Source organism: Pygocentrus nattereri, chromosome 17, assembly GCF_015220715.1.
Source record: "Pygocentrus nattereri isolate fPygNat1 chromosome 17, fPygNat1.pri, whole genome shotgun sequence".
NCBI lineage: Eukaryota > Metazoa > Chordata > Actinopteri > Characiformes > Serrasalmidae > Pygocentrus > Pygocentrus nattereri.
Window position 1 is genome coordinate 35,107,176 of NC_051227.1, and position 12,451 is coordinate 35,119,626.

At 40.6% G+C, this 12,451-nt stretch overlaps 1 protein-coding gene across 2 annotated transcripts in view; it reads right to left on the reverse strand.

Annotated features, from left to right (window-relative positions):
• Positions 1 to 12,451, reverse strand: part of grik4 (glutamate receptor, ionotropic, kainate 4) — a 598,764-nt gene that overhangs the window by 216,757 nt on the left and 369,556 nt on the right. For both annotated transcript variants that reach the window (XM_037546764.1, XM_037546765.1), the window contains one exon: positions 8,534 to 8,631. In XM_037546764.1, coding sequence (XP_037402661.1) covers positions 8,534 to 8,631 — 98 coding nt within the window. The remainder of the gene's footprint in view (positions 1 to 8,533; positions 8,632 to 12,451) is intronic.

Consider the following 12,451-nt stretch of genomic DNA (forward strand, 5'->3'; position numbering starts at 1 on the left):
GCCTGGAGGAGCAGTGCTGTGTACCACCGGAATGTCCTGGATCCGGCTCTCATAGCAGAATTTTACAGATGACACCCAGACAAGCCTGCTCCTTGTCCTAGAGGCCACCTGAGAAAGGGTCTCTCCAGCTCGCTCCCTGCTCGACTGAGGTCTAGCGTAGGGACTTTGTATTGACTGCGTGATCTACTGAGCATTCTTTCCATTGTATGTTTCTCATGTACGCCGTTTCTTGACTTTTCCCTTTTTGCTCTGCCCTTTGGAATATTCACCCTGGTGTATGATTCGGATTTTTGACCTTTTTGCCTGTTTTCCCGACTACGTTTTTGCCATTCCCTTTTTGGACATTTCACCTGGTGTTATGTTCGTGTTTGTTTCTCTTCTGCTTTCTGGAATTGACCCATGCTTGTTTTATGACGACAACTTTGGATTGTGATTCTATCAGTAAAGCCTCCTTTGTGTTTTACATCTGCGAGCATCTGATCTGCTTGGCACGTTACAGTGTAATTCACAGTTAAATATATGTTTCTGTTTTTCCCTGATGCAAAAAAAAATATTATTGCACTTATTTGACTGAAAATGAAACAATTAAAGGGTCTCTGGGTTTTTGCAGAGTACTGTACACACATGCACAAACAAACAGGTCCATCTATCCTATTAAGACTGACCACTAATGTGTCCACTTAGCAAAACAGCTGTTTATGTTGTATAAGGCTGATTGGTGTTAAAATACAACAAGAACATTCATGCTCTGGGTCATTTTGAAGATAACGAAGATGAGCGCACTGCCCTTTCCCGAACGTCCATTATGAAATCCTACTAATGCACACCCTGCCCTTCTTCCATCATATACCACTTCGCCTAATGACGCCACCCATTACAGCCCCTCAGCCAGCGGTGGGACGAATTCAGCTTGTTCCGAAAAAACAAACACAACATCTCCATCTGGATAAATATTCATGACGCGGCGTTACAACTGATGTAAACATTAACGCTCGTATCAGTCCCAGCTTGATCCGTGACCTGAGCAGTCATTTGTAGAACGTGGCCATGAATATTTATGCCCAGTGTCCACTTTGCAGGACAAGCGCTAGTTGATTATGAATTATGAGGAAATTAAGGACTGATGCTTTGTCAGTGGAGCATGCGGAGTAAACTTGTTTGAAGCCGCATTATTCATCAGCTGGGTAATGTATTCTTGGGCAGAGTGCGAAGAGTGGAGCTCAGCTTTTGAGAGCAGGGCCAGCACGAGATATCACACAGCACAATACAGGAGAGAGCGCATGCATAATTAAAGACTAATTAGGATGAGTGTGCTGTGTTTATTGACACCTCTACGAATATACAGTAGAGCAGAGACAGATACTGCACTGAAACAGCATCACAGCACTATGGAGGCAGCCAGTGCAGGCAGTTTAACCATTAGGCCTTTTTCACACGTGCTACTCTCATTGATGTTAGCAACATTAGTAGCCTGACTGCCTGCATCGGTTGTTCATATGTACGGCACTGGCTCTACAGACTGGTGCTGGAAATTATCCACCTGAAAGTTCTGTTATCTTTTTTCCAATTGGATAGTGAGATATTTTCTTTATTGCTTAATAAATATGGCTGCTGCATTTGTTTATCCACAGCATTTTTCTACCTGGGCAGTCATTACATGTATATTACATGTAGACTGGGGGTTGCAAAGTACCACAGCTTCACATGGCCCATTACACATTTTTAATTTTTAGTTAACTCTGGCTCCTAAATCTTTTTTTTTCACTTTTCCGCAGCCATGTATTTATATCTGATGGCCACATTTTCTTTACCCACCAGATACTTTGGCTGGTTACCTGACATAAGCTATTTAAAATCAGCCTAGAGCGATGCTTTATTAAAGATCATTACTAAAAGCAAAAATTAAGAACTGCATGCAAGAGGAACCGTTCAGACAAAAGCCTCATGCAGTATGAATGCTGCACACTGAGTGAGCATGACTGTAAATTAGCTGTGTCTGAATTAAAATCAGAGCTAAGTTAGTTACAGCTAATTTATAGTCATCAATCTGCCTTTGTGGACTCATTCATTAAATGTGGGAGATGCAGCTTATCAGGATTAAGTACTGAATGGAAATTTTAAATAAATCCAGTGAGAATACAGAATTAATCACTTTCCCCGCTCACTTTCAGCAGGAACAATAATACCATCACAATAAGGGTCCCCATATAATTCTACCATTTTACTTGATTGAATTGAATATTAAAATATTTACGTTAACTTTATGTATTTATTTTGCATTTACTAAACATAAATGTGTGTTTTTACTACTATAGTAATAATAATACTTACTAGTATTACTATTTGTATTGGTAGCAGTAGCTATGGTTTGAGGTGAGAGAAGAATTCGACTAAGCTGTGTTTAATTGAGTGCACATACACCAATCAGGCATAACATTACCACAACCTCTTGTTTCTACCCTCATTGTCCATTTTATCAGCTCCACTTACTGTATAGGTGCACTTTATAGTTCTACAGTTACAGACTGTAGTCCATCTGTTTCTCTGATACTTTGCTAGCCCCCTTTTACCCTGTTCTTCAGTGGTCAGGACCCCATCAACCTTCACAGAGCAGACAGGAGCAGACTAGTTGGGTGGTGGATCATTCTCAACACTGCAGTAACACTGATGTGGTGGTGGTGTGTTTGTGTGTGTTGTGCTGGTATGAGTGGATCAGACAGCAGTGCTGCTGGGTTTTTAAACACTGTGTCACTCTATTACACACTTCTACCTTGTTGGTCCACCTTGTAGATGTAAAGTCAGAGACTACAGCTCATCTACTGCTGCACAGTTTGTGTTGGTCATCCTCTAGCCCTTCATCAGTGGTCACAGGTCACTACCCACAGGATGCTGTTGGCTGGATATTTTTGGTTGGTGGACTATTCTCAGTCCAGCAGTGACATTGAGGTGTTTAAAAACTCCAGCAGAACTGCTGGGTCTGATCTACTCACGGAGAATGATCCACCACCCAAATAGTACCTCTCTACTCTGTGAGGGTCCATGGGGGTCCTGACCACTGAAGAATGGGGCGATGCAATCAGATGGACTACAGTCTGTAATCGTAGAACTACAAAGTGCACCTATATAGTAAGTGGAGCTGATAAAATGGAGAATGATGGTTGTCAATGTTATGCCTGATCTTTGTAGGTTCTGTAGGTGAAGTTTATACTTGGGAAAAATTGTACCTTTCCCCAAATTTTAGTTAAACTTACATGAAAAACTTAAATTCAATCAAAAAAGGCATCTGCCCCCCTTTCAAAGAAGCCACCTGGCTAGGAGCCCCCAGTTAATTTGAGTTTGTTGTCATTTGAATGTGTACTACAAAATGTTGAGGTAGTATTTCATTTGTTAATGACCGTGGATTACACGATTCACATTTTCATGATTTATTCGTCTTTTGTTTATTGATTTTCATGGTTGATTTCATTGTATTTTCCAGAATGCTGTGTGCAGTGTGCAGAAAAAAACAGGCTTGATACCGCCTCTGAGGAACCTCTGAGACGCATTGCTGCACTGCTCTGTCTGTGTAAACACTGTAAAAATGTTCAACATCGCTCACACTATGCAGAGGCAGTACATGTGAAACAGACCTTAGATTTTGCAGTTATCATCGGTGATATTAGAGACATGATGCAATTTGATACTGACAGCACTGAAGCCAGTAGAGGAATTCTGTTGCAAGAGGAGATTCAAATATAACACATTTGCATTTGTAAGTTAAATTTGATCAAAAGATGCCTTATTTTCCTTAAGAGGGAAAAAACATCACAGATGGAAAATACACAGAAAATACTACACCCGAGTGAACGTATGGGTACAGTACTTCACATGGAAGTATGGAGCCAAAAACATACCTTTGTTGAAGACCTAAAAGAAAAAGTAAGTAGTATCATTTTTTTTCTCTTAATTATTGAGTAACAGTAAAAGTAGTGAACTTTATATTTAATACTCAAGCATAAATATCTCAAAATAATACCTAAGAATAATAATCAAATATACTTTTCCACCCCTGGTTTGTATGTTATCTAAGCTTTCCTGAGCACCAATCAAACCAACCATATGGCTAAAAAGTGAGAAATTGATTCTAAATAAAGGCATGAAGACAATGAAGATAATAAAAATATAACCAATGAACATTTTTATTCTCTTATGACATCAGTTAAACTTAATAGTTTGACATCAATGGGTTAAAGTGCATCATTTATGTACTTTCCAAAATCCTATGTTTGATTAATATTAGAGATATAAAACATAAGGGCTACATTAAAAAATGTAAAATACTGGTTGGATAGGCAGTGGCACAAAATGCAGGCCCTGTCAAAGTAGTACACAAAACATTCCACGGCAATTACAGGCAAGTTACTTTTGACCACATGTACTTGTTGCTCTGTGCTGTAGCTGTAAGTGCTGTCAAATTAAAGCCTGCTTTAAGGTCTGGATGCTGGGCTACCATGTTAACAGTGCAAACACCTACTCCAAGAGGATAAATGTTATGATCGGTGACATTTCCTGGATAGTTGCATAAGTACCCACATATTGTAGGTCATTACACGCCCTGGTATAATCAGGAAGCGGAGTCTTATTGAAGAAGCAGCAACTCATAAAAATGTAATGACCCTCATTCTCAGGATGGCCTTGTGTGCCTACATTATTTGATACTGAGAAAGCTCAAATTGATATAGTGTGTTTACAGAGGTTGTACTGCTGTAATCTATCTGTAACAGTTAGACGCCTGCTGCCTGACTCAGGCCCAACAAAATATCGCCTTTCGAGCTGGGTCTGAGCTAATTTCTCACAACCAAAGATGGGTTCAGGTTAAGCTTGGGTTTGTTGTCTTGTTTCATTTGAGGGAACAGGTAACAGCTGAAATGACTTTCCTCCGCAGGGTGTCTGGGCTCTCCATTAGAGATAGGGTGAGAAGTTCGGTCATCCAGGAGGGACTCGGAGTAGAACTGCTGCTTCTCCATGTTGAGAGGAGCCAGCTGAGGTGGTTCGGGCATCTGGTTAGGATGCCTCCTGCATGCCTCCCTCAGGAGGAGTCACAGGCAAGTCCACCCAGGAGGAGACCCCGGGGAAGACCCAGTACACGCTAGCGTAACTATATTGCCCAGCTGTCCTGGGAGCGCCTCAGAATACCCCCCAGGGAGATAGTGGAAGTGGCTGGGGAAAGGGAGGCCTGGGCCTCATTGCTTAGGATGCTACCCCACGACCCAAACCCCGGAGAAGTGCAAGATAATGGATGGATGGATGGATGGAACAGGTAACAAACCATTACAAACACAGTGTACTGTGCAGTGAAAAAGGACCCGTCCCCTTCCCAATTTCTTCTAATTCTTTTTGTTGCATATTTGTCACACTTGAATGTTTCAGGTATTCAAACTACTTTTTAATATTAGACAAAGATAACTAAACACAAGTTGCTGTTTACAAATGTTGATCTCATTTACTGAAGAAAAAATGCTGCTCAGTCCTTCCTGGCCCTAAGTGAAGAAGTAACGGCCCCTTAGCGACTAAATCAACCAGTTAACCAAATTCAATTGACTACTGGGCTCAATTTCACCAGACACACCCTGGCACAAATACTGCCAGACCTGGTTCATCTAAGCATCATTTAAATAGCACCTGTCTGGCAATGTAAAGCAGGTTAGAAAGTCTCAAAAAGTAGCACATGAGGCCACGTTCTAAAGAGATTTAAAAATACATAAAAACAATGTGGCTGAAATCCACCAGTCTGGAAAGCGTTACGAAGCCTTTGCTAATGCTCTGTGACTCCAGTGCACCACAGTGAGAGCCATTATCCACAAATGGATAAAACTTGGAACAGCGATGCGACTCCCCAGGAGTGGCTGAGTGCAACAATGACTCATCCAGGAGTTCAAAAAAATAACCCAGATGGGCATCCAGAGAATTGCAGGCCTCACTTACCTCAGTTAAGGTCAAAGTACATGACTTAACAACAAGAAAGACTTTGGGCAAAAATGGCATCCATGGAAGAGTTGCAAGGCTCAAACTACTGCCGACTAAAAATAACAGATTTGCCAAAAACATCTAGTTGACCCCCAAGACATTAGAGCTAATATTCTGTGGACTGATGTGTCAGACGTAGAACTTTTTGGAAGACATGAGTCTCATAACATCTGACTGAAGCTAATACAGCATTCCATCATAAGGCTCACAGTCAAACATGGTGGTAGTGTGATGGTCTGGGGATGCTTTGGTTCTGCAGGACCTGGACGACTTGTTTATCAATGGAACCATGAATTCTACTCTTTATCAGAAATTGCTGAAGGATAATATCCACCCATCAGTTTGTGACCTAAGGATCAAGCGCAGAAGGGTTATGCACCAGGACAAGGATATGACACACACAAGCAAATCTACCTCTGAATGGCTTAAAAGAAACAAAATTAAGGTTCTGGAGTGGCCGAGTCAAAGACCTGACTTGAATCCCACTGAGATGTTGTGACAAAATAGGCAGCTCCTACTTGAAAACCCTTCAATGTAGTCAAATTAAAACAATTCTGCAGAGAAGAGTCTGACAAACTTCCTCCACAGTGATGTGAAAGACTAATGGCATGTTATCGCAAATGTTTGATTGCAGTTGTTGCTGCCAAGGGTGACACAACCAGTTAGTGGTTTAGGGTTTTTTTTGCATGGTTGATATAGGTTTTGAATAAATCTTTAACTGCAATAAATTGAATGATCTGCATTTTGTGTTAACTTGCGTCATCTTTATCTTATAACCCCAATCCAAAAAAAGTTGAGATGCTGTGTAAAATGTACAGAAATGTAAATAAAAATAGAGACATCTCATAAACCCATATTTTATACACAATATAACATAGAACACATATCAGATGTTGAAAATTAGACATTTTACCATTTGATGAAAAATATTAACTCATTTAGAACTTGATGGCAGCAACGCATCTCAAAAAAGTTGGGACATGGGCAACAAAAGGCTGGAAAAGTAAGTGGTACTAATAAAAATAGCTGGAGGAGCAATTTTCTCACATGACTGGGTAAAAATCATTATCTGTGAACACAGTTTGTTGCTACATCCACAAAGGCAAGTTAAAGCAGTATCATGCAAAGAACCTACTGAAACCATCTGGCACTTACAATACTTACAATAAAGAAATACAACAAAAGAGACCCTGAACTGTTGAGTTGAAATCCTGTATCAAGTAAAGATGGGAAAACATTTCACTTTCAAAACTATAGCAGTTGGTTTCCTCAATTCCCAAACACTTACAGAGTGTTCTTAAAAGAAGTGCTGATGCAACACAGTGGTAAACAAGCCCCTGTCCTGACTTTTTTTGAAAGGTGTTGACATCAAATTCAAAATGGGCATATATTTAAAAAAAAAAAAAAAACAATAAAATTTCTCAGTTTTAGCATGGGATATGTTGTCTTTGTACTATTTTCAAATAAATATAAGGTTTAAATGATTTGCATTTTGTTTTGTTTTCATTTACATTGTGCACAGCATCCCAACTTTTGTACATTAAAATTAGTCACATGATCTGAAACATTTAAATGTGACAAATTAGAACAAAGCCTGCCTAAAGGTCTTGCTAACCATTCACCATGGACAAAAGAGAAAGAACACTTGCTAAGGGGGGCTGTTACCAATCCAAAGGAAACATTATGACTGCATGTTACATCAGGAGAAAAGCACACTTGTCACATACAGTGTAGAGGTTGTGACAGTATTTTAAACTATGATAGCCGAACTGGTACATCATCTCTTCAGCGACTCATTGACTGTGGGTGCTGTTGTTCTGCAGCAGCTACTAGCCAGAAATGATGTCAGAGTCAGAGTACTTCCTCACACCAGTTAAATGAGGATCATATATTTAAAATTTTCTGCAATATTAAATGATAAAGATGTAAACAAAGTCATTCAGAGTGGTTTGATAAATACGCACCGTTCGAGAGAAATTTAGAGTCACACTTGTTGGTGATAGAAACACCTTTACAGCATCCTTCATGTTGCCTGATGTCTGAAATGTTGTTTTACACTAGTTTTCTGAGACAGATTTGTTAAAAGTTCATTTTCAGTCTCCAAAGACACTTTTTAGTTATCAGATTTACCACTATTAACGTTACATATAAAACGCATATATACACACACACACACAATGCAAAATAACAGTATTAACTACACTTGTATGGTAATTCAAGCTGGACATTAATCAAGCAGGCAAATTTGGAGAAGATGATGTGGAGATGATGTGCTTTTGGGCCTTAAAGAAGGCATCTAAACACGAAAAGACAGAAAGAACAGACATCAAGTGTCATTTTCATATTGATTATGCGCATCAGGCAGCTAGTTTATGCATGCAATTTTCCTGCCTGCCCCAGTTTTTCAGGATTGGAAGGCCTGAGGCTACAGCTCAGCATTTTGTAGTAATGATGGTAATGATATGAATGATTGTTGGGTAATATGATCCAGGGTACAATAGAGAAGCAGATAAAAGCCAGCACTCACCTCTTTCTCTCCACAGATATTGCTGATGATGGAGTTGGACGCCGGGCTGGCAGAGGGGCCGAGGACCGCCACCACCCCCTTAGACATGATCTGGCACACTGTCAGTGAACAGAAGAAAGAGCAGCAGTCACACACTTCAGCCAGACCCCACGATTTGGCAGCATTAACGCAAGATCCACAGTAGCAGGGACGGCTCAATACCACGGTTTCTATTATGATACTGATACTCAAACCTTTCAGTACCGTCTGATACCAATACCAAACGGGGTAATGTGACAATATATTACTGTTATCTGGCAGATTATAGTACGTTTCTCTGTATGTATGTGGGTGTTGCCAGTACTAAAACATCTGCAACAACTGCATGTCGGTTAAAAATGATTGTGTAATTATAGAGAGCCTGTAAACAACAAAAACAACAAGTAGCTTGATAGGAGTCCATTATGCCTCTATCTTATTTTATTTATTTATTTCAAAACTGCATGTTTTGTTTTTCTCCTGTTCTTTTTTAAATTGTTTATTTCTGAAAATGTCAAGTAAAAAACATCAGTTTGTTCAAAGTTTTTCAGAGACCTTTTGAAATGTGCAGTTCTGTTTTGCTGGTGCATTTTGTCCATTCCAACGTGTTCTTGTCATGTTATATTCTGGCATATTGCCCACCTTTGCAGATCTGATGCTTTATTCTAAACTATTAAGATTTAAAATGGGTTATTTTTATTTCAATTCTGCACTTAAGATAGTAATCTATAAGATGCACTGTCCTCAAACTGCCTGACCACTTTACTATCCTACCGAACAAAATACAGAGCAGGATTTATATAAAAAAGCAGCTTTTTAAAAATACTGTTTACTCAGTCTTTCACAAAATATGTGAGTACAATTACACAATTAGCCAAAGGTGTTATATAACTGTTCTTTTTGTCCTCTGATGTCTGATACAGCTCTTATCAGCCTGATCCTGACACGGGGGAGGGGCTAGGCAGAGATGGCTCTACCGCCAGAGGGCCGCCTATCAACTTTCAGGATATTACTCTACCAACATGTTTTCTACAGTTTCTTGTTTTCGTTGTATTATTATGATGGTTCTGTTACAGAACCACTTCACAAGTGTTATAACTCATTAGTGTCATAACTCATTAAAGCAAAACATAAGAAATCAAATCAGCAGAAACCGTCCAGTCAATAGTGGTCATTTTTAATAATAAAATCATTTATAACAATAAAATAATTTCATTCCAATTTTTCCACAAAGTTATTTCCAAAAAAGTAGTGTTTTAAATATGTACCCTGAAGAGTATTTAAAGACAAAGACAAGATTTATAATGTCTTATCAATTTAATTTTTGTAAATACATGATCATTCTGAAATTGATGTCTGCAACATGTTTCCAAAAAGTTGAAAGAGAACCCATTTAAAACTAGGAAAGTTGTGAAATGCTCTAAACAGGTGATACAATCATGTTTAAGGACGAGTGAGGACGAATTGAAGCTCGCCACAGCCAAAAAAGTTTCAGCAAAAAATCCAACATTTAAACACCGTTCCTCAGTGAGGACTGCAATGCAGTGCATTTAGAGAACTCTCTGTGCATAAAGAAAAAGGGGAAAAACCACAAATGAATGACTGTAATATTTGACCCCTCAGAGAGGTCTGCATTAAAAACCAGCATGTTTTGTGACAGATATAATCATGAAGGAACGAATACTTTGAAAACCGCTGAAATAAAGACTGTTTATTCAGTGCTCAGAAACACCACTGACTTCTCTGGGCTAATGCTTTTAAGAGAAAGGCCCCTGCTTAAGGCCCCCACAAGGGTAAAGAAGGCCCTGCAGAGGAGTGCTGCTATCTGTACTCCTTACTAGTCCAGGCTCAGAAAAAAATCAGCCAAAACCAGTGAAGGAAACGAGTAATTACACATTTCCCCAAACCCAAATGATTCCAAACATAGAAGCAGTGAGGTTCAAATAGCAACCAATAACAACATCCTACCCATCAGTGTGAGTCACAAACATATCCCCAGCGCGCACGCGCACACACACACACACACACACACACACACACACACACACACACACACACACACACACACACACACACACACACACAGCTGTGCTGCAGCAGTAACTGACCCGTGAAAAAAGTGCATCCCAAATTACTCTGGCAGTCAGGAGGTGGAGAAGAGCACAAAAACAGAAACAGTTTGTTTCTCCTTCCTGCACACGAGTTCGCCTCTAATCTTCCTTAGCACTGCAACAGAATGTCATTTCAGGTGGGGTTATAATCCTCCTATTTTAATTAAGATTGTATGGGCAGAGTAGAGAGACCCTCAGAGAGAGAGAGAGAGAGAGAGAATGAGTGCATGGAAGAGAAAAGGAGAGCCAATGAGAGACAGAGTAAGAGAGGGGCGAGAAGGAGGGAGTGAGAGAAAGAGTGAGAGAGAGAGGGGGGGGGGAGTGAGAGAGTGTAAGAGAGAAGCAGCTGAAAGACAGGGTCAGGGAGTGAGAGAGTGTGAGAGAGAGAGAAGTACAAGCAGCTGTAAAAGAGAGAGTAAAAGAAAGAGGGAAGAGCAGCTGAAAGTGAAAGAGTAGCAGCTTGAGAGAGAGAGCGAGAGAGAGAGAGGGGGGGAGTGAGAGAGTGAGAGAGAGAGAGAAGTACAAGCAGCTGTAAAAGAGAGAGTAAAAGAAAGAGGAAAGAGCAGCTGAAAGTGAAAGAGTAGCAGCTTGAGAGAGAGAGAGTGAGAGAGAGAGAGGGGGGGAGTGAGAGAGTGAGAGAGAGAGAGAGAGAGAGAGAGTGGGGGGGGAGTGAGAGAGTAAGAGAGAGAGTGTGAGAGAGAGAGAGAGAGAGAGAGAGAGAGAGAGAGAGAGAGAGAGAGAGCGAGAGAGAAACAGCTGTAAGAGCGAGAGAGAAGGTAGAGATATGTATATGATTGCCACACACTCTGGGACAGTGAGTGATGACCAAACCACAGCCTTTTATTTATGCATACACTCACCCGTCATTAGGTACTTTATTAGGTACTTTATATGGTGCCAGACGAGCTGGTCTGAGTATTTCAGAAACTGCTGATCTACTGGGATTTCCATGCACAACCATCTCTAGAGTTTACAGAGAATGGTCAGAAAAAGAGGAAATATCCAGTGAGCGGTCAGTTGTGTGGATGAAAAAGCCTTGTTGATGTGAAAGGTCAGAGGAGAATGGCCAGACTGGTTCCAGATGTTAGAAAGGCAACAGGAACACAAATAACCACTTGTTACAACCAAGGAATGCAGAACACCATCTCTGAACGCACAACATGTCAACCCTTGAAGAAGATGGGCTACAGCAGCAGAAGACCACATCGGGTGCCACTCCTATCAGCTAAGAACAAGAAACTGAGACTCCAATTCGTACAGGCTCACCGAAATTGGACAACAGAAGATTGGAAAAATGTTGCCTGGTCTGACGAGTCTCCATTTCAGCAGCGACATTCAGATGACAGGGTCAGAATTTGGCGTAAACAACATGAAAGCATGGATCCACCCTGCGTCAGGCTGGTGTTCGTGGTGTAATGGTGTAAGGGATATTTTCTTGGCACATTTTGTACACACTTAGTACCAACTAAACATCGTTTAAATGCTGCAGCCTACCTGAGTATTGTTGCTGACCATGTCCATCCCTTTATGACCACAGTGTACCCATCTTCTGATGGCTACTTCCAGCAGAATAATGCACCATGTCACAAAGCTCATCATCTCAAACTGGTTTCTTGAACATGACAATGAGTTCCCTGCACTCCAATGGCCTCCGCAGTCACCAGATCTCAATCCAATAGAGCACCTTTGGGATGTGGTGGAACGGGAGATTCACATCATAGATGTGCAGCCGACAAATCTGGAGCAACTGCGTGATGCTGTCATGTCAATATGGACCAAAATCTCTGAG